The 21,641-nt window shown below is 53.6% G+C and overlaps 2 protein-coding genes across 4 annotated transcripts; both read right to left on the bottom strand.

Annotated features, from left to right (window-relative positions):
- Positions 1 to 461: 461 nt before the first annotated feature.
- On the bottom strand, positions 462 to 10,038 carry APLP1 (amyloid beta precursor like protein 1). 3 transcript variants are annotated; one of them, XM_036232136.1, is made up of 17 exons: positions 9,781 to 10,038; positions 8,740 to 8,883; positions 7,772 to 7,904; positions 7,454 to 7,566; positions 7,104 to 7,237; positions 6,780 to 6,964; positions 6,183 to 6,313; positions 5,752 to 5,826; positions 4,742 to 4,900; positions 4,536 to 4,664; positions 3,548 to 3,647; positions 2,755 to 2,862; positions 2,468 to 2,542; positions 2,212 to 2,279; positions 1,905 to 1,967; positions 1,630 to 1,773; positions 462 to 1,506 (listed from the first exon to the last, which is right to left on the bottom strand). In XM_036232136.1, exons 1-17 carry the CDS (start codon positions 9,925 to 9,927, stop codon positions 1,408 to 1,410), a joined length of 2,007 nt encoding a protein of 668 aa, XP_036088029.1. In that variant the 5' UTR covers positions 9,928 to 10,038; the 3' UTR covers positions 462 to 1,407. The 3 variants fall into 3 exon arrangements, with proteins under 3 accessions (XP_036088029.1, XP_015975180.1, XP_015975181.1); XM_016119694.2 differs by having other exon boundaries at positions 2,468 to 2,494; positions 9,781 to 10,037; XM_016119695.2 differs by having other exon boundaries at positions 2,468 to 2,491; positions 9,781 to 10,037.
- Positions 10,039 to 10,664: 626 nt separating this feature from the next.
- On the bottom strand, positions 10,665 to 18,936 carry KIRREL2 (kirre like nephrin family adhesion molecule 2). The gene is made up of 15 exons (XM_016119613.2): positions 18,888 to 18,936; positions 18,497 to 18,646; positions 17,749 to 17,898; positions 17,426 to 17,586; positions 16,897 to 17,047; positions 16,514 to 16,619; positions 16,265 to 16,413; positions 15,827 to 15,954; positions 15,604 to 15,736; positions 15,214 to 15,314; positions 14,837 to 15,056; positions 14,271 to 14,375; positions 13,830 to 13,933; positions 13,458 to 13,523; positions 10,665 to 12,245 (listed from the first exon to the last, which is right to left on the bottom strand). The coding sequence occupies exons 1-15, from the start codon at positions 18,934 to 18,936 to the stop codon at positions 11,910 to 11,912; spliced, it is 2,109 nt and encodes a 702-aa protein (XP_015975099.2). The 3' UTR covers positions 10,665 to 11,909.
- Between the last annotated feature and the right edge of the window lie 2,705 nt (positions 18,937 to 21,641).

The raw sequence follows: 21,641 nt of genomic DNA, 5'->3' as shown, positions 1-21,641 counted from the left end.
GCCAGAAAATTATGTGCTATGCTGACATTGGAACATGGCACATTACTGACATCTGTTGGGAAGTTGTGGTACAAATGCAAATCTACAATGTCCAGGAGGTGAATGGTATACTTAGAATTTTGCAGTGCACAACCTGAACATCATATGGGGCAGCTACAAATTATTAGGCAACAGGTTAGCAAAATGGCCGAGAGTATGTATGCTGGAGCTGGGTTTCCTGGGTTGAATTCCTAGCTCCGACCTTACCTGGATAGTGACCTTGGGAACATGATGTAACTTCTTGCTTCTATTTCCTTATCTATAAGTGAGACTAGTCATAGTATCTATTTCATGGGTAGAAATAATGATGAAGTGTGCCAATAAATATAAAGCCCTCAGAGCAGCGCCTGGTACAGGGTGAGTGCCATATGAGTGTTTGTTACCATACTTACCATACTGTTTTAAAATTTATTCAACAAATATTTGCAAAATGTCAGGCACAGTTTTAATGACTCCACAAATATAACCCTTTTAATCTTCATAACAATCCTCTTGGGACAGGTAACAGCATAGGTAGAGGAATAACTGTAACATGTCACAAAATGGGACATATGAGGGTATAAATTCCAATAGGCGCTTGTATACACCACATAACCCTCTCTGGGATACATAACCGGAATTCCCATATCTCAGTGGGATTCCTATCACCTCCCCAAGAAGGAATGAAGATGTGGGAATGGGAAAAGCGGTTCAAGATTCCCAGGCTCTCATTGGGCTCGTAAGTTGTGGGTGAATGCTGTGTGTGTGTGTGTGTGAGTGAGTAGGAGGCAGGGGAAACTTATCAGAGACCAATCTCCTGAGTCCACTCTGTGACCCAGCAGATAGAGGCCCAGGAGTAGTGGCCCATTCAGCACCACGGAAAGCTCCAGGGTGGGCCTGAAGAGCCCATCCTGGGTTTGTGGGCCCTGCCCCACAAGGCCCCACCCAGTTTTAAAGATCCCTTCTACTGTTTAAAATGGTGAAGGAGGCCTAGAGTTATGATTACTCACTTATTCCCCCACAGAGATGCAGGATGGCCTGGTGGGAAGAGGATTTTATTGGGATGTTATTGGGGGAACAAGTGGGAAGGTGAATTCTAGGGAACCACAGACACTGGGACCAAGCTGGTGGTCACCTTAAGGAACAATAAATTAACTTACAAAATAAATTAAGGTGAGGAGGTCCCAAGCAGGGAGGCAATTGGGAATACCTGGGGATTTACTAGGGATGGGATTGGGCACTGGAAAGGGGAAATAAGAATTTCCAGCCCCCTCATGAGGGTGTGAAATGAACTTTTCCCAGACCTCTTCCCTAGGCTGGGAGTTGGGGTTCTGGAGCTCCAGGAAGAGGGAAGATCTGGGTTCAGCCAAAGGAGTGAAGGAGGCTGGTTCAGGGCCGTTCCTCCAGGAAGCGGTAAGTGGGGTTCTCATAGCCATGACGCTGTAGTTCACGAAGCTGCTGCTCCTCCAGGGTCAACATGGGGTCCACCTGCAATAGGGACAGGGGACAGGGGAGAGGTAGTGGGACATAGGGACCTGACCGCTGATCTTACAGCTCCTCCATGTCCAAGCTCTGGAACTCCTCCCTATCCCACATCTTTATGTCTCTCACCTCCACCACTCCATGGCTGATAGCCCCGTAGGGCTTCTTCCTGCGCAAGAGCAGCAGGGAGAGGACAATCAGGGAGCCACCACCTGCTCCCATGATCAGCAGACCAGATACGGCTTCTCGGGACACACCTGTCCCAGCTGGTGCCTGCAGGGAGAGGAGATGGGGTAGGAGTCATCTCTGAGGCTCACCGGGGCCCAGTATTGCTTTGGGGGTCACAGCCTAGCCACTGACCTCTGACCTCTCCCCCTAGGGCCCCAAAATATTCCTCCTCTTACCAGCTCATCTCTCTGAATCTCCGATGAGTGGAAAGGAAAACCCCTTGGAACAGACACATTTACCTGGGGGAGCAGGAGGTGTCAGGGACCCAGAAGTCTGGGCCCCAGACTCCTCCTCCCCTAAGGCTGAAGAGGGCATCCCCCAGCCCTCTTCTTCCCTAGGACCCTGAAATCCATGTCCTCAGTCCCCTCTTACCTTAGGCCAAGGAATCCAAACCCCTAGCACCCTCCCCACCTCCTTTAGACTTTAGAGTCCAGGTCCCTTCCCCAGGCCTCCCTCAAGAGCCCACAGGGCTGACTAACTTACCTTCCGCTCATACTGTTCCAGGGGGGACAGCTTCTCTTTCCCGGGTGCAGCATCTTGTTCTGTGGACCCTACCCCCAAAATCCTAGCTCATTCCTGAGAGTCCAGAGTGATGTTGCCCCCTCTGAGGAGGGGGTCAGAGAGGTACCAGTCTCCATCCCAGGAGGTCTGGGGCTCCCAATACATGAACCCTTTTCCATTCTGGGCTTAGGAACTCAAAGAGATTTAGGGGCTGGGGTCTACTCAGTGAGATACTCACCTTTTGGAAGGCCCATGGGGGTGTCTGCTGGCAGCCAGAGGAGGCAAGGCAGGGAGAACAGTGAAGAGAAGAGGGCTTCATTGACAAAACAGTGGAGAAACACCATCCCAGAGGCCAAGGCAGGAGAATCAAGGATCCTACAGAGGCCTCCACAACCTTAGATATTCCTCCCTATCCTCTCCCACTCACTGTGGTAGCTGAGATACCTCCAGACTTCGGGGGATTAGAAATGAGATTTGGGGCCTGTCACCCAAAGTCTGGGTTTATCTATATTTGGGTTAACTCACCATCTTTGGAATCCAGAAGCTGCAGCCCACCCTTGCCCTCACTGTTGCCCCCAGGGTTAGGGGCTTCCAATTCACTGGGACTCAGGTGTTCAGAGTGGAAGAATTCCTCTGAAGGGAATATGCAGAAAGGTGGTTGAGGTCTTGAGCATAGAGACTACACACACACACACACACACACACACACACACACACACACACACACACAACTGAATGAATGGATGGCACCTTAACAGTAAAGTAATTGGGGGTTAGCCATAAGTGTGATCTGGGAAAGTGGGAAGCCTGTTGGAGGCACCCCTGGCAGGAAGCATGGAGATTGAAGTTTCAAGAGAATGGCCTCCTGAAGAGGAGGAGAATCAGGGTTAGATGTGGGATATCCAATAGGATATCACAATAGATCTGAGGGCTGTGGTAGGTAGCACTTCCTGGTATTCGTGCTCTTGTTTAGGCCCCTCCCCTTGAATCTAAACTGGGTTTGTTACTTGCTTTAACCAAGAGAATGTGGGCCAAAGCCTTAAGACCACCTGGCAGCTTCCACTTTCATGTTAGGGGAACCCGAGGCACCATGTAGGAAGTCTAGCCACTAGGCTGGAGAGATGACATGGAGAAGCTCCTTGGAGAAGAGAGGCTTTGAGCATATATGGAGAGGTAAAGAGGCCCATTTGTGTCAAGTTCCAGCCCCTACCTGATCTGCTAGCTAAATGTATAACTGAAGTGATGGAGTGTCAAAGTTTAGGGGTCAGGATCTGCCCTTACAGACCTGGAATGGGAAGTAGGGGTTATATACACTCACGGATCTGGGGCTGCAGCTCCTGAGCCAGGCGTGGGTTCTGGTCAAGCAGCCCCAGGCTCTGATTCATCCTTTCCTCTATTACTTGAAGGTGGGTCTGCACCTGTGGGGGAGTGAGTATGAAGGATGAACTGGGCAATGTAGGTTAGAGCTGGGGAAACTAAGGCAGGGTGAAGGAGGGTGAAGGAGGGTGAAGGAGGAAGGGCAATAGGGTTCAAGGAAAAGTAGCACATACAATGGACAGAAAGTAGGGACAAGGGCCAAGAACTGGGCCACAGGACAGAGGAAATTGGAGGAGAAGCAGAACACAAAGAAAAGAAAAAGACGTACAGAAGACAGACAGTGTGAGGCTTAGGAAAGGAAGTAAGGTAGAAGGGAAAGGAGTAGTCACTAGGAAAAGTGGGACACAGAAAACATGTTAAGTATAGGATAGGAGGAATATAGTATGGAAGATAGGAAGTGGAGGCAAGTGGGTAGGAAGGGCAGAAAGTAGGGTCTGAGAATAGAAAGTGAGGTTTGAGGGGGTTACAGAAAAGGAAGTAGGATTAGAGGGTCATATAGAAATGATGTGGTTCAAGGGCAAGATGTGGTTCTAAGTTCAAGAGCATAGAATGGAGTATTCATGGATGGGACGAGAACAGCCAGAAACAGAAATTAGGATCTGAAGGCACATAACAGGGGTTCTGTGGGATTAGGGAGAAAACGAGTGGGATTAAGGAGAAAAGAGAACTGAGGAGGGCATTTCTGGAAAACTAAACAGAAATCCAAGGGATAAGATGGGTGTCAAAGACACAGTGTTCCTGGGTCAGGAAGTAGGGATCCAAGGGACTGGAAAAGGTCCCAAGACATAAAATAGGGGTTGCAGGGATAGGAAAGAGGTCCAAGGGACAGAAAGAGGGTATAAGGGACAAGAGGAGAGTCTGAAGGATGCGGTTCATGGGACAGGTCTAAGGGATGGCAGGGTTTTGGGGAGCTGGAAAAATTTGAGCACCTGGAAGCGCATCTGCTGGGCCTTCTCAGGGTCCACAGCAGCCACGTGCTGGTAGTGTCGCAGCGTGTGCCTTTGCTCCTTCTGCTCTGCACGCAGGTAACGCCTCAGGGCCAGCAGGACACGCTCTGGCTGTGGAAGGGATGAAGGCTGCCCAGGTCCGTCCCGTCCTTTTCAGCCTCTGCCCTTTACCCCCACAGCTTTCACACCTGAGGCGGATCCCCCTGCAGTGCTGCCAGGAAACCTTCCAAGGCAGCCCGGCGCTGGTCGTTGATAAGGGCAATGACTCGGGTGGCGTGGGTCTCCACCAGGCGCTGTCGCTCACCAGACACTTGTTCCTCCAGGGTCTGCAGAATAGACTGGAAGTGCTGGTGAGGGAGTGGGCACGAGATTAGGAGACGTGAAGATGGGCGAAAGCCTGAGTCAATGGCATTCTGGAAAGGCAGGGCTATAGGACCAAGCAGGATGGGTGCAGTGGGTCTAAGTCTGAACAGAGTCAACCTGGGGGTAGGTCACAGGAGACTGACTGAAAGGAGTGGGGCTACAGGGCCTGGTAGAGTGGGGTCAGGAGTAGGCCTACTGGGAGCCAACCTGGGGATATAAACTGTACTGGATGGGAACAATCTAGGAATAGAGCTGGCCTGTGTTAATGTGAAAGAGAGCAAGTATTGTAGGAGAGGCAGGGCTCTACGCCTGAGCAGGGCCAACTGGAGACAGGCTGTGCCTAAATGAGGATGGGGTGGGCAGAACAAGAGTCAGGGAATGGGGCTAACCTGAGGGGTCTACAGAGAGAGGTGGAATGGAGAATCATGAGGCTGGGCCTACTAAGGAGGAACTGAGTAAAAGTGAGATTAGTGGGCAGCACCAAAGTCAGGGAGTGGGGCCTACCTGGGACAGGAATGCTTCTAAGAGGCTCAGAAGGACCTGGCTGTATCTGCAGGGGGCCCAGCTAGGGAGAAGACTCTAGAGCCAACCCACAGAGGTAAGGATCAAGTTAAGACAGGGCAAAACATAGCCAATCTGAGGAGAGAAATGGCAGGTCTGACACAGGCCAAGAGGGACAGAGTTAAATGTAGGGGTAGGGCCAGGAGAAGCTGATATATGCAGGAAGGTGTAGAACTGAATGAGGCCAGGACAAGGCCTGAGCCAGGCTGAGACTGGATGTGCCCCAGTTAGTGGATGGGCATGAGTGAGTAGGATCCATAGGAGGTTGCTGTACCTCGTTCAGGGCCTGTCTGTCCGCTTTAGGCAGGTTCTTGGACTGGTTGTCTGCCATGGCCCATTCACGCATCACCTGGGAGCAGGGAGAACTTTAGGATCCTAGAATCCACCCTGCTCCAACCAACGAGTCCCCCAATCCTTCTTCAAGACTTTGGAGGCTCCAAATCCCTTAAATCCTACTGGCTCTTGGGTTCCCAAGAGAGAATTCAGAGAAGAGTATCGTGCATAAGTTTCCTTAGAATCTGGCGGCATCTCAATAGGATTCTATGGGTCAGAAATCCCTAGTTATCTTAGGGGCAGTGTTGAGGGCTGGGGGTTGATGGGAACCTGGGGAGACTTTGAAGGTTGTCCCAACTTGTCCCTGAGGAATTTACTGGTATTTAGGCAGCTCTGTGTTTTGGGGGATCCTGAGGCCCCCAGTATCATCACCTCGTTAATCTGGCGCATCCTTCGCTCCTCCAAGTCCATCTTGGCCCGCAGGAAACCCTCGTGCTCACTGATTTCTCCAGGCATGCCAAAGTATACATCCACACCATCTGTGGGCCTTGGGGTAGGAGTTGCTGCAAGGCCAGGAATCAGGGGGCTAGCTCGAAGCCCATCTCCAGGGCACCTTTCCTACCTGGAGAACTACATTTCCTAGAGTGCAGTGGAGACCACTAAGTGCACTGATGTCCACTTTAGCCGTAGCTGCTGCCTACTATCATAAAAAGTGTAATTCTAGACTGGGCTTGTTCTTGCAAAGCTTAAGAACCCATTGCACCATCTTCCGAGCTTTCCCAAAATAATCCCTAAAATCTACCAAATGGCTCCTCCACTTCCAGGTACCCCCAAACACCCTCACCCTTTGCATTCTTCACAGGCCAGCCTGTCCATCTCTACATTATCAAAAGTTACTCTCGTCCCTTCCATTCCCCCAATCAAACCTCTCTCCTATAGGTCCCTCCCAAAGACACTGCTAAACCAAGGTTCCCTCAAATCATCTTCCCTCCAGGGTGAAGGAGACTAGAGATTCACGAATGGCCTCACCTTTGCTGACCCCTGCAGGGGGTTGAGGGCTTGAAGGTGGGACTCTTTCCTCCTCTTCTTCCTCTTCAGCTTGTGGAGGCTCCACAAAGTAATCATCTACTGGTTGTAGGAAGGATTCCTGTTCTTTCTTTTCCTCACTTCCTTCTACTTTGCCTCCCAGGGGCCAGGACCGGGTGGAGGGGTCACTGAAGGAGCAGAAGACCCGAGATGATAAGAATCTGGACCCAGGCCCCCAGGCTTCCATCTCCTGCCTTTGGATGGGCATGGAAGATTTCCTCCCATTAGGAGCCTTGGGATGGGCATGGAAGATTCCCTCCCACTCACCCAACTGCTGTCCCAGATGGGTCGGGGGTCACTGGAGGGGGGCAGCACACATACTCCACACCTCGGAACCGATCCGTGCCACAGGGCAAAAGCATGCCCGAGCCATGCAGGATGAGGCCCTGGGAGCTGCAGGCCTGTGGGAAGAGTGGGCCCAGATGCCAGGACTGTGGGGTAGGAGAGGATAAAGGGGGAGCCTGAATGCCTGAGTCTTAGGGACTGATGGGAATGGGAACCAGGATTCCTGGTGGGAAGAGGGAGATGAGGTCCAGACTCTTGGATTCTGGAGGAGGATGATAGGGACTGGACTCCTGGGTTCTGGGGGGTGAGGATGGATGGGCCAGGGTTCTGACCTCTTGTGCTTCCTGATGCCTCCGGGTCGAACTTTCACACTGGTCCATGTGCTCCTGGTGCAAGAACCGGCAGCCTTCGGGCACCAGCAGGGCTTCGCTCACAAATTCACCCGCTAAGGAATGGGGGGAGGGGCACCAGAGTGAGACCCTCCCACAGCAACAAGCCCCATCCTCCATATTTTTTATCCTCAGAGGTTTCTCTGCCCCGTTCAGGACCCACGCATCCAGGTCCCTAATGTGAGCCTTGACACTAGGGCCCAGAATCTCGCGCTTCGAAGAACCCCCACCGCCCTTCCCCTCTCCCAGCTTGTGACTCACGCAGGCAGCGGAAAGGCACAACCTGGTGGTGGGGGTGGGTACAACGGCCACCCCGGGCACCCCCGCACCAGCTCTCCATGGGGATGGCCTGCGTCGCCTGTTCCACACGTGCAATCTGCAGTTCCGGGTATACCTGGGGGCACAGAGTGGGGGCGATCAACCCACTGCCCCGCCCCTACCAGCTGCACTTCTCTACGGGACACGCCCCTTTTCAAGGCTCCAATGTTAATAAGGCCCTGTCCTTAGGCCCTGCTTCTACAAAGAACCGGTCTTAGATATCTAAGTCCCACATGCCCATTGGCCACGTCCCCTAGTAACTCTCCCTTAAAAGCCCCGCAATCCTTAGGCGCCTACCCTTTGCCTGTCCAGTTTCTTTACAAAGGTCCCTCCATAAGCCCATAAGCTCAATTCCTCTAAACCCATGTGCTGCTAGTCACTTTGGCCTCTTTCCCCAATCGAGTTTATCTCTGCATAGATTCCATCAAGCCTTAAGCCTCGCTTGTTTCCCTGTTTGGATTCTCAGGAGGTGTCCCTTCTTTTTGTATTAGGCCGGTCTTTTCATAGCCACGCCTCCTAGCTTTCCACTCTCTTTGGGTTCCTTCCGCCCCTTTTCCTACCTTTGGCCTCAAAGGTCTTTTTGCCTTGGTCCGCCTCTCCTTTGGCCACACCCACCAATACTTCTACTTTTTAAGGCGCCCACCACTTATTGCTAAACTCCCTCACTTCACTGGATGGATACCTTTCTTAGGTAGTCTTTGCACGGTTCTCCGCTTTCCCGACTTAGTTCCTCAAAATCAGGTCCTGCTCTATCCTAACTCTGCCTCTGTTAGCCACCTCCCATAGCTTCCCAAGCCTTCTTAGAGCCCTCATTTCCTTGGCCTTTTGCACATCGAGCTTCCCAGGGGCGACTCGGCCTCATCTTGAACCTGCTTTCCCGCTGACTACGCCCATCTCTAGGTTCCGCCCACCTGTCTGCAGTACTCTAGCACGCGTTGCGGGTCCCGGAGACAGCCTTGCGAGCGCTGTCGGTCTGGTTCCCAGCGGCCGGTGCGCAGGTCCCGATGAAGGGTTAGGCGCCCGCATAGTCCAGCCACCTGAGCGGACCCCGGGGCCTGGGTGTAGATGGGGAGAGGTCAGTGACGGCCTGGGAGACGTTGGCATGCTGGTCCCTCAGTCCTTTGCTCCCTGGGACTCATGTTTAGACCCCCATAACCAAACACCCTTCACCAAGCACCGTGCACCCGCCCGCGTAGAGGTACGGTTCCCTGGGAAACAGCTCCCACAGGGCGGGGGCGCCCCAGTTCTTCTGTTGCTATGGCGACCCAGGTCCCCCAGGACTCCCGGCTTTGTTGCGGCGGAGAGAGGCTCCGCCCCTACCCCGGCGCAGCCGCACTGGAGCCCGAAGGGGTTAAACCTGAATCGCGGGGGAGGCGGTCAGAACCCAGGCGTTCTGGCCCCTCCTCCCTCCATACTTAGCTCAGGCTCCCATTGTTGGGTGCAAGGACGGCAGACAAGACCTGGGGTCAGGGCCCTGCAAGCCAGGACACCAAGCCCTTGAGGGCTGGAAAGCTACATTCTGGGTCGGGGGGCGGTGGCTGGAGGCCTTGACTTCTGGGTCCTGAGGGGCCCTCATATGGGTCCAGAGGATGCAAAAGGCCCGGATTCTTGGATCAAGTGCCTTACTGCGTGGTGTGTCCTATGTTCAGGTGGGAAGGAGCTGGGGCTGAGTCGCTTAAGTCTAGAGGGTCTGAGGGGACTGGACTTCTGGGACCCGGGGCTCTGGAAAAACCAATTTCTAAGCTGGGGTTGGAGGGGCCTGGGACAACAGATGATGAGGAGCTGGGGCCTGGATTCCTGGGTTCATGAATGCCTAGTGCCATTAGGGGAGCCTGGGGAACTGGTCACCTGGCTGGAAAGGCTGCACTTTCTGCCCTGGACATGTCCCCGCTGGGGTTCAGAGGCCGGGTCCCTTCCCTTCCCCCATTCCCCAGGACCCGGCCGGGCCTCACCTCGGCCGCACCGGGGCTCCCACCGACCAGGTTCCCGACGGCGAGCTGCGCGCGCAGAAGCAGCAGCAATAGTGGCAGCAACAGCGGTGGCTGCGGTAGGCCCCGGCAGCGGCCCAGACCGCGCGTGGCGGGGCTGGCGTGCCCCATGTCTGGGCCCTCGCGCCCTCAAGTCCCTTGCACTCCCGCCCTGCTCGGCCCGGCCCCAGCGGTGACAAGAGCTCCCAGCGCCACCGCCGCCGCCGCCTCCTCCCGCCACCCCCGGGCTGCGCCGGCGCCGCCAGCCCCGCCCCGTACCAGCCCCGCCTATCTGGTTAGGACAATAGCGTGGCAGCTCAGCGCAGAGTGGAGCAGCTCGGGAAACCCGGGTGGGGGCCTACGTCAGGCCCCCGCCCCCTTGAGATCCCAGGTGTCCAACCCCACGCAAGGGCCTACCTAGCCAGGAGTCTGGGTCATAGGCTCCGCGGTCGTGGATTTTGTGTCCTCCCTCAGGACCCTCACCCCCAGCTTGCTCCTTCCTCGGACCACTCAATAACCAGCTTCCTTCTCTTCTAGGGATCGCGGCATTAGAGACCCTCCCCCACCCTTTTTGAGGTCTCAAGAATACAGGCATTCAAATATTTCCCGATCAAGAGCACAGCATTGAAAGGATTAAGAAGTACAAATCAGTAGTTAACAAAACAGTCGTGGGGGGTGTGGAGTACAGCATAGGGAATATAGTCAATGATATTGTAATGGCTGTGTATAATGCCAGGTGAGTACTAGGGTAATGGGGGGAATCACTTCGTAAATTACATAAATGTCTAACCATTGTGCTGGATACCTGAAACTAATATAAAATAAAATAGAATTAAAAAAAAAAAAAAAAAAAAGAACATAGCAGTTGAGACCCAGTCCTCTTCACCCTCAGATCCAAGATCCTGGCCCCAGGCACCTTCTCTCTCAGGACCAGAGACCAAGCCTCAGGCTTTCTGCTGTGTTTCCCAAGAGTCTCAGGTGTCTGGACCTTTAGTTCCTACCTCAAAGATTCATGACACAAAGCCCTCAGGCCCCTTTTTAAAGGGTGACCTGAGTCAGGTACCCAGCACCTCAGGACAAGGGGCTGGACTCCTATCATTACTTTGAGGACCAGGGCATTCCTATTTTTCACCCCTAACCTCCCCTTTCCTGCCTCTTCTTTCCTGTCTCCCCTTCAGAGCTCACTGCTTTGTGTTCTTAAATAACAATGTAGAATTCTGTCTTCCCCAAGACAACTGGGGCAGTCCTGTCATGTGTGTTTATCTGTGCATGTGTACTTATGCAGATGTATATTAAAAGAGCCTGGGGCACTAAATGGGTAGCAAGGGGTTTGGGGGTGGTTCAGTCTTGCTCTTACAGCCACTTTATAGCCTAGCTTAGAGGAAGGGCCTCGGGGCAGTCTTGATGGATCCCTTCCTTAATGGAGGTTAATAATGCCAAGACAATCCCAAAGACACAGTCATTTCTTTGACCTTTTTTAAAAAAATTAAACATAAATATTCTTATCCCCAGATCCCATCCTCACCCATCCAGTAACAGATCTCACCCTATCCTCACTCCTTGGGCCCAATTCTTCCAGGGCCTTGAATAAGGAAGGTGGAAGTGGAAGTAATCAAGAAGGAATCATCTTGGCTTCCCAAGGATTGAATTGCCATCTTAGCTGCACTTCTATTAGCCAAGCAAAGCGCCCCTCAGGGAGAGCCAGAACAAGGCTCGGTTTGGCCTCTATCTTAATCTGCCCTATGTCACCTTTCTTCTCAATGCAGTTGGTCATCTTGAAATACCTTCTTTCAGTGTCTGGACACAACTTCCATCCCTGCCTCTAACTCTTATCACCCACTGTCCCTATTCCTCTACAAAGGGCCCATTGGCCATCTTGAAACTCTTTTACTCAGGGGAATCAGTGGGCATAGTGGCCATCTTGCTCCCACTTGGAGCATCCCCTTTGGCTGAGCAAAATATACATCAATGACCCAGGCAATAGTAATGAGCTATCTCTCCCTTCAATGTTCAGTTTTGAAGGAGTAAGTTGCCAACTTGTTCTGGTTCCTCAGAAATCTGGACAATCCATTATAGCAAGTTGAAGACCCCAGCATTCTTCAGTAGGAGAGATGTCACACGTGAGTCTGGAGACGCGCATGGCTGGGTATGGGGAAGGCAGCATGTGGGAAAGGGGGAGTCCTGAGGGCTGGATCTGGGGGTCCAAAAGATGTCGGTTTGATGTAGCTGTTAAAAGCTCGAGGATGGGGTGTAGTGAGATAACCTGCCTGGGCTCTATACAGTCTGCAGGGAGGGGGCATTCCCAGGTGTGGGCTGAAGTCATAGAAGGGAGTGGTACCCAGAGGTTCAAGGGGGGTAGGTGGTGGCAGGAAGAGGCCTCCTCCAGGGGCTTCACCAAGGCTCAGGCTCACACTGACTCCTCGGACCTTGTAGTAACCATTGGTTGGGTCCTGAGGGGACAAATGGAACTTGTGAGTGTGAGGATATGGGAGGGCGAGGGCCACTGATGGACAGACACACTGAAATAGAGCCAGACCTAGTAAGAGACAAAAAGACAGAAACAGGAGCAGGCAAGAGACCTAGAGACAGAGAAATAGACATATAGATTGGTAGCAAGACAAAGTAAGATAGAAAGACAGTGACAAGACAAAGGAACAGAAGGAGATGGGCAGAAAAAGGCAGAGACAGAGGGATATAGGCCTGCTAAAGGGTGGTGGTTTGGAAGGTGATGCAGTGGGAACAAGAGAGACTGAGACCAAGACATTTATTCATCTGTCTGCCTAACAGCCCCAAAGCTTTGATGCTGTCTCAAGCCCTGTGCTGCTACTGGAGAGATCTATCACTAGGATAGACCTGGACCTGTCCTCATGGAGATCTCAGGCCAAAGGGGAAATTGACAGATCCCCAGACAGAGCCCAGAGGGGCCAGGACTGTAATGGGGGAAGGATAAGTGGAGTGGCTAGGATTGTGATGGTGGAAAACACAAGGAAGAGTGATGAGGCTTGATGGGGAAGCACAGGCAGGATTATCAGAGCTGTGATGGGAAAGCCCAAATCAGGGTGATCTGGCTGTGACAGGCAAAACGCAGAATGATCAGAGCTGTGAGGGGAGAAGCATGGGCTTTCCAGAACAGGAACTATCTGAGCTGAGACCAGAGGAAGTGAAGGAGAGAATTAGGTAGGAATGGGAAAGCTGGGAGTGTTTCAGGCCAAGAGAATAGCAAAACAGCATGTGCTAGTTACACAGGAGAAAGAGAAGGGCTCTAGACTCAGGACTGAGGTCAGTGGCACTGTCCTAAGATTGGACCCTGAAAGGAGGGGCAGGACTGGGGAGATGTCAGGCCAGTGTGGGACCTAGTAGGTGGAAGGGGCCAGGGAGAGGCAACCAGGAGGCCTGAAATATGACCGTGTTGGGGAAAGCACAGGCAGAGTGAATCCTGACCTGGGGCTCAAGATGGAGGACAAAGCTGGGACAGTTATGTGGGCAGAGTCAGCAGATATGAAAATTGAGCTGTGAAGGTAGATGAGAAAGACCAGGAGGCAGGAGAAAGAGGACAGAGGGGCTCGGGCCCAGCCGTGCAGGAAACAGAATGAAAAAGGAGACAGAAGCAGCGAGAGAATTGGACACACAGAGAAAGAAGTTCCAGCCCTCTCAGCACTCACCTTGGTCTCCAGAGGCCTCGCTTCATCCAGAACTATGTCACTGTGGTCTGTGTGCACAATGGGACCCTAGGGTAGGGTGCTCAAGTAAGAGGGAGCAGTCGGAGGATCCTCCTGCCCCCGTGCCAGACCCAAAGGACCCTCAACTGGACAACAGAGACTAGACAGGAGGGAGCTGGGGTCGGGACTCAAGATAACGAAGGGCCCTGTCTGGGGACACATTGGGTCCAGGGAATAACTTGATCGGAGGTATATTTGGATTTGGGTCTGAGGTCAGTGTTGCTAGGACCCAATTTGAGTTTAGGGGCCTGGTTGGGACTAGGTTTCTATTTGGTTCTATAGGCACAGTCAGGTCTGAGGACCCTGGCTTCCTACCCGGTCCTTGCTGCTGCCTGTCTCCTCTTCCTCGGGGTCCTGCGAACTGGAGCCATGGCTGCTGCCTGGGATTCGCACCAGGTTCTTTTGCTTGGGGAAAGAGGCTGAGGCCAGAGACAGTGGGGTTGGGGTGGTGGGGAGGCAGAGGTAAGTAAGAGGGTAGGATCACAGTTTGTGGAGATCAATGAGCAGGAAGAGAGAGGAATGGGGGAATCGGGTTAGGAGGCTAGGAACCAATTAGATCCCTGGCCTGGGAGGGCAAGGATGTGACCCTGAGGAAATGGAGTTAGGGCTTGAAGGAAGAACCAGGGCTGAAGATGAGCCAAACTCCACAAGGGGCTAGAGAAGCAGCACTGGAGCCAGGCTTGTCAGTGGGCAGGGTGAGTGTGTGAGGGGGTGGGAGAAGGGGTGGGGGTGCTGGGGCAAGGCTTTGGTACTGACACTTGCTGTGGCGCCAGCAGCAAAGAACCACCCCAGTGATGACCATAAGGAGAGTCATAGCTGCGGAGGTCACTCCAGCCACAATCTGCACAGTGGGTAACAAGTCTGTGGGGAGAAGGGACATTCTGAGAAGGTAAGCCGATGACTGAGGAGGAACTAGGGAAGAGGGACTCAGGGCTTAGGCTGGAGTGTCTGGGTTCAAAAGGTCACCAAGTTTGAGATACCCAAGGTTTGTAGTCCCCTAGCTTGGGGACCCTGGACTTCAGGAATCATGAAATTGAGGTTCTACAAGTTTAAACTCCCTCGCTTTCAGAAGTCTTAGAATTTGAGGGGTTTTAACTTTAGAGGTTCCCTTATTTGGGGCACCTGAGTGTGAAGGGTGTCTCAGTTTAGGATTCTGTATTTGAGGGAATTTATTGTCTTGGGGTCTCAGGATTCAAGGGACTCATAGTTTTGAGGCTCTCAAGGTTTGAGAGTCTCTGCGTTTGTAGGTCCTAGGTTTAGAGATTGTGGCGTTTTGGGGGTTTGGGATCTCAGATTGGAGGTCTTCAGGCCCAGCGTCTCACCTCTACGGCCCAGGCTGACCAGGGTGCCTCCCTCACCCAACCGGTTCCGGGCACTGCAGTTGAAGCCCCGACTAAAGTCGGACTCCTGGGTTCCCGAAATGTGTAGTACAGAGATCAGACCTGGACCCTGTCCCCCTCGGCCCTCCGGGGCTGGGAACGTTTCCACCAGGAACCGACCCTGCGACCCCTTCGCCAGGAAGCCTTCATCCCAAGACCAGACCTGGGGACACAAAAGAGGAAGGTCAGAGAAGACGGGGGAGGAGGGTAGGGACAGGGAAGGTGTCGGAAAAATCAGAGGTAGTTACGGAGTTTGGGGGTACCGGCTGAGAGGTCAGGGATAAGCTGGGTGGGTCTCGAGGGAGTGGACATTTCCTTACCACGGCTTCTGGGGCGGGGGAGGCGAAGACTAGACACTGGAGGCGGGCGGGGCCTCTCAGGAAGGCGGGCGCGGAGTGCAGGGCGGTCACTACTGGGGGAGCTGGTTTGGAGATTTTGAGCCAATCAGAGAAGGGGCCCCGCCCGCCCCCACCCCACCCCAGTACGTTTCGATAAGGCGGGGCCAGGCACTTCCCACTAATTCCAACCAACAAGGCCACGCCCCTCAACGAACTTCAAACCTCTCTGAGTCTCTCCTTCACTAGATCCAGCTTGCACCCCGCCTTAAAAAGCTTCTCCTCTTAAAGTCACTCCCACTCGCGTTAGACTGCGCTCCCGTCCATCCTAGTTTCAGGACCTGCCCCGTCCTCTAGGAAGCACCGCTTTCTCACCGTTCACAATCAACCGAGCCTCCGCAGCGCCGCCCCCCAGGCCCGAGAGCCCTGGCTCAGCCCTGCACACGTAGTCGCCTGAATCCTCGAGCCCCACGGACGGAAGACGCAGCGTGGGCCCGGAGCCCAGTACCTGGGATATGAAGGGGTGTCAGGTGCAGGATCTTGGGAAGAAGCTTAGTCCACTGCTTGCCACCACCACTAGCTCCTTATCCGGACTTACCTTCGCGTCTCCGCGGCGGGTCCAGGTTACCCGTGGGAGTGGATTCCCGCGCCAGGCACAGGTGAAGGAAGCGTCTTCCCCCGTGTCTACAGACAGGGGCTCTGGCTTTGCCTGCAGAATTGGTCCGACTGAAGGAGAGGAAGGATCACGTGATTGAGGAGGGCGACAACTTCTGACCCGGGAGCAGCCACTCAAAAGCAGCACCCTCAAGGGCCCGAGTATAGGGCCCCAGTCCACAACACCGCTTACAAGCCCTGGCCCCGCCCTCGCCCCGCCTCGGCTTCACTTTGGCACTGAGCTAACACAGCCAAACTCTGCCTACATCTTATGTCCACCCCACCTTCTTCCACAGCGGGTGGGAGTAACGCCCCGCTCTAGCCCCGGGTTCATTTCTGCTGGTCTCACTTTGGCCAGACCCACAGCCCCGCCCCAGCTCACATTGCACGTCCAGCGCGGTGCTGCGGTTGGCGCTACCCACAGCGTTGCTGACCTCGCAAGACACTGGTGCGGTCAGGAATGAGGCGTCTGCCACAACCTCCAACATTGGCCCTCGGGCCCCGAGCACTGGAAATCCTCCCTTTGCCCACCTGCAGTGGTGGTGTGGCTGTTAGTATTGTCCCTACTCCCATCCTCACACAGCCCTCCCCAAGCCTGTGCTACTAGTTGGGTAGAGGTGATCGTCCTCACCGATAGCCAGTGACAGGAGGCTGGGCCATGGCCTGGCATAGGAAAGAGACCTTCTCTCCCTCCTGCACAGTCTGTGGTTCTGCAGACAGAGTCACCACTGGGGGGTCTGTGGAGGCGTGCCAATAATCAGTGGTGAGCAAGGACCTGGGACATCTCCATTGATGACCTAGGAGTTTAACTTCCAGTCCCTCCACCCCAGGAGTGTGGGTCCCCAGTCTCCTCTTTCCTTTAAGCTAGGAGTCCAGGCAGGCCTCCAGTTCCCAATTCTCCCAGGAACTCCAGGTCCACAGCACCTTCCTTCCTTATACCCTGGAGCCTAGGTCCCAGCCCTCCTTTTTACCCAAGGACCTTAGACTGAGGACCCAATGTCCAACTGCACTTACACTGCAGGCTCAGTGTGATAGCTGTGTCCTTCCCCGCAGGCAGGGCTTGGCTCCGGGCCCGGCAGACCAAAGTAGCTCCATCATCATGGCTGGAAGGGGTCAAGGATAAGATGCTCTCCACTGACCCAGTGGTCCCGTCCTTCAGCAGGGTCTGGAGGTTATGAATAATAGTAATGATTTCATCTATCCCTTATATAGTGCTTACTATGTGTCAGACACTCTTCTAGGCACTTTAAGTATTATTTTATTTAATCCTCACAATTACCCTATGAGGTGCATACTACTATTATCCTCTGGGAAACTGAAGGACAGAAGAGGTTAAGTTACTTACCTAAGATTAAACAACTAGCGAGCAACTGAGCTAGGTAGTCCAGCCCTAGAGTTCTTACCCTTAATCACACATCAAGGGTTCCAACATTTGAGACCCTGCCCTCTCATGTCCTTTTCTCCTCTGGATGAGCCTATAGTCTGGAGTGAACCACCCATTTCCTTGGATGGGCAAGGGCTGGCACAGGGACTTGCTTCTGACCTGGTAGAAGGTGGCCCCATCCAGCTGGACCCCATCTCGGAACCACAGCAGCTCAGGGATGGGGCGGGCATCCCCATGGCTCCGACAGGTCAGATTTGCAGGAACCCCAGCAACCAGAGACACGGAGGGGCCGCCCAGCACCTGGGGAGCTTCTGGGGGCACTGTAGGGTAGATTTGGGATCAGAGCTGGATTCTGGGCACAGAGTCCCTGATCTTCCCAACTCTAACTGACCACTCCTCTGGGCTCCCTGGACGCTTATACTCCCAGCAAGGACTGACAGTCCCCCTGGGTGTCTCTGGGGACAAATGGGCTGGATCCTCACCCAGCACATGCAATTGGGCTGGTCGAGAGCGGAGGCCTGCTTGTGTAGCCTGACATTCATACGATGCTTGATCCTCTAGCTCCACGGGCCTAATGTGGAGGTCATGCTGGCCAATGACTGCATTCCCTGATATCCAGTACCTGGACCACCCTGAAATTTAGGAAGAGACAGTCACATCACAGTTCTGAGTTTCAGGCCCCAACCCACACCAGAAAGACACTACCAAAAGTGTGTGCTGGGCCAAAAAGACACTAAGCCTCTTCCAATCCAGAGTCAAGAGGGATTTCGAGGAGGGGAGAGTAGAATCTTTCCTCTTCTCAGGGGGTCCCAGGTACCTCCCAGGAACTCCAGTGCCCTCTTTCTGACCCGCAAGCTTAGGAGACCCCCTTGGGGGTGATAAATTCAGAAAACATTAGCCATAAAAATTAGATTAGATGCTACCTCTAGGGAGTGGGTGCACCTCCAAGGAGGGCTTCTGGGCCTGGGTGTCTGCTTTGTAATTGTTTGGCAAATCTTCCAATTATGTTTTATGTGCTTTTCTGCATTTATGTAATATTTAAAAATAAAAATAAAATCCCCAAACACTATGGGTCACTTCCAAAGAAAAATCTAAAAATTCAGGACTTCCGAATGTTTACCTGAGCCCGTTAACTTCCCAAACTTGAAAATAGAAATTTCAGGTACAGCCCAAGCCCAGCACCCCCACCCTGGAGCCAGCCTATTCCTTGAGTAGAGAGAACAGCCTCACCTGGCAGGTCCCTTTCACCCCCTAGAGCCAGCCCATCCTTAGTCCACTGAACCAACCCTGAGTATGCACCCAGGGCACAAGGCAGCCGAGCCTCATCCCCTAATAGTACCACCAGGTCAGCGGGCTGTTGCAGGAAGTGAGGAGACAGGCCTAGAAGAATGAGAGGAGGGAGCAAAACTGAGCTTAGCACATTCAAGAGCTCCCTCATTCAGGACTAGGGAGTCTAGTTCTCAACCCCATGTTTTCTCAGACCTAGAAGCCTAGGCTCCAAGACTTCTCCCTCAGACCCGGGAGTCTGAGCCCTGCGTCCCATTTATCCCAGTAAAGTGGCAACTGGCAAACAATCCCCCCCCACCCCCACATTTACCGCCGCCTCCACCCCTCGCGGTACCTGCACGCGCTCTGAGGCAGAAGAAGAAGAGGAGGATGGGGACCAGCATCCTGAGTGTGTGTGTCCCCTAAGATCCAGCAGACTTGCTATTACAAACCTCCCACCACTCTAGCCTGGAGCCCCCTTCTTGCCCGACTCTTCACCCAAGGTTAGGGGCTCCCTTGTCTCTAGCCTGGAGTTTCTCAAGTCAGCTCAGTCGCAGGCTCCAACGTTCTGAAACGCCAGTGAGTTCCGCGCGCAGCATCTCTGAGAGACCCCAGAGGGTTTGATCCCATTCGCCCCGCCCCTGCGCGCCCCGCCCCCTGAGGGACCCGTTCTGTTCCCATTGATAAACTCCAGCAGCCAAGACGCCCTGGAATGGGGACACTCCGGGCGGGGTTCTCCCGTCAAGTGGGCGCCCCAGCCCAATTGGGATCTGGGAGCCAGAACACCTGGATCGAAGGAGGGGGTCCCGGCTAAGTTGGACACCGGCATCCTGTCGTGGCTGGGGGCGTACAGGGGTGTAGAGGAGGGAGGAGAGGGAGTGGAAGAAACTTGCTCAGTCCAGGTCCTGGAGGGACCGCGCTTAGTGGAAACGGAGCTATAAATGGGGATCCCTGGGGCCTCGCTAGTTTCCGCGCCCTGGGGAGGCGGGGCTCGGGTCTCCCCTGAGCCTGTGGGTCAGAAAGAGGGCAGTGGGGTATCTGGGAGGCAGCTAAGACCCCTGAGAAGAAAGGGGATACTGCTTTCCTCGCCTCAAAACCTCTCCTCAGAATATCTTTTTGCCTGCCTTGTTACCGCTGCAAACCATAGTACGTTCTAAGATCCAGGAATCCAGGCCCCCAGCCCCTCCTTTCCCAAGACCCCGCAGTCTGGACTCAGCCCCTCACCCCACTGGGCTATGGTTGCCTGGCGACGGCTGAGAGGCCGCGTGTGCCCTGGCAGGGGCAGGCTGGGAGGCTGGGAACCGCGCAGCTTGTTCTGACGGCTGCATGCCGTGCAGCTGGGGCGTTCCCACGCTGCAGGTTCGCGGGTGCGCTGCGCAGCTGGCGGGGCAGGTGGGCGGAACCCCTAGCCAACTGAGGGGCAACAGTGGACCTGGAACCCTGGGTCTGACATTCTTGAGCCTGTAGGGACTAGGGGTCCACACTCAGGTTTTCCATTGTTTCTGAGTTCAGATTCTTGTGCCCCTAAGTGGCAGCCGCTTGGACTTCAAAGATTCTAAGACTAGGGGTTCAGACCTTTGTTAATTGAAACACTCCGAGTTTCTGAGGAGCTGGAGATTCCACTTGGTGCTCTGCCTGCAGCAGGGTGCACTTGGAAGAGGATGACAGGGGTCAGAAAATCTGGACTTAAGTCTTAGAGTCAGTGGATTTAAGCACCAATCTCTCTCCCACCCCCACACAGGCCCAGGAGGATTTGAAAATCAACAGACAGTGAACATCTGCCCTAAATCCTGTGTGTGTAGGGAGTGGGGAGGGATAGAGGCCTGAACGTGGAGAGAAGGGCCTGTGGGCCTGGACTTGAGTCTTAGAGGAGTGGGTCTTGGGGTCCAAGCTTCTAAGTCTGGGGTCCTGAACTCCTGGCTTCTGTTTTGGGGATCCAGTGCCTGGATTTTGAAATAGGATGAGCTTGGGACCAGCGCTCCTGGGGCTTGGAGAAGTCAGATAGTAAGGCTGTTTTTCCAGACACCTGATTATCACTTTCCCTTCCTGGCTCTCTGGGGCCACAGGCATGGAAAGATGGAGAGCCTGGGGTCCCAGGAGCATCCACAGAAGGAAAACAGCCAAAGTGGAGGATGGAAGGTTTGTGCTAATTAAAGGTCTTAGCAACTGACAGCTCTACAGCCTGGCCCTGAAGGATACCATCTGGTGAGGGCCCCTATGACAGAACCTCCAGCTCCTCATCCAGCCCATTCCCCAGGAGGTGCCAGTTGGGAGAGGGGATGTGGGAGGAGAGCAAGGAATCAGTAATGGGAAGGAAGAAAAAAGACTAGAGAAAACGTTAGGATGGAGCTGTGGAGGCTTGGGTCAGATGCCTCATCTTGTTCCATGAGGAGACCAGGTCGTGGGGGGAGGTGGGGGGAGAAAATGAGCAGTTCCAATTCCTGTGGGAGATAAGCAGGCAGAAGAAGCTTATCCTATGTGAGCATGTATGAGCACACTGGGCTGGAGGGATGGCAGGTCAACCAGCATATGGCTATAAAATTCAAAGATGTGACAATCAGGAAGACTCAGAGATGGAGAAATAAATAAAAGAAAGAGGTGTAGCCAAAGGATGACTGAGAGCAAATATTTATTGAGCTCCTGGCGTGTGAGAGAGAATATGATAGGGGAAGGAGATAGAGATGAGAACAGAGACAGAAAGACAAAAACCCAAACATGTAGAAACGTGTGTGTGTGTGTGTGTGTGTGTGTGTGTGTGTGTGTGTGTAGGGGCAGAGAGAGAGAGAAGAGAGAGGCATAAAGATTTACTGAGATGTAACAGTCTGACGGAGAGAGAGAAAGGGGAAGAAAGACATTGAGACAGAGAAGAGAGTTTCAAGGATAGAAGATAGAAATGTAAAATGTAAATCAAGATGGATAAAGGGAGGGAGAGAGACAGACATGGAAGAGACTGGGAGAGACAGAGGAAAGCTATGTGAACTAACACTCACGAGGCCCTTGCAAAGTGTTCCCATTATAGGCTCAATGCTATGCGCATACTTTGTGCTACTGGTGGTCTTAGCCCTACCTTTCACTCCCACACTGACTGACCTGCTTCCTGCACACTTAC

Source organism: Rousettus aegyptiacus, unplaced genomic scaffold, assembly GCF_014176215.1.
Source record: "Rousettus aegyptiacus isolate mRouAeg1 unplaced genomic scaffold, mRouAeg1.p scaffold_m13_p_14, whole genome shotgun sequence".
Taxonomy (NCBI): Eukaryota; Metazoa; Chordata; class Mammalia; order Chiroptera; family Pteropodidae; genus Rousettus; species Rousettus aegyptiacus.
Note: the sequence above shows the minus strand (reverse complement) of the source record. Positions and strands in the feature narration are given on the sequence as shown.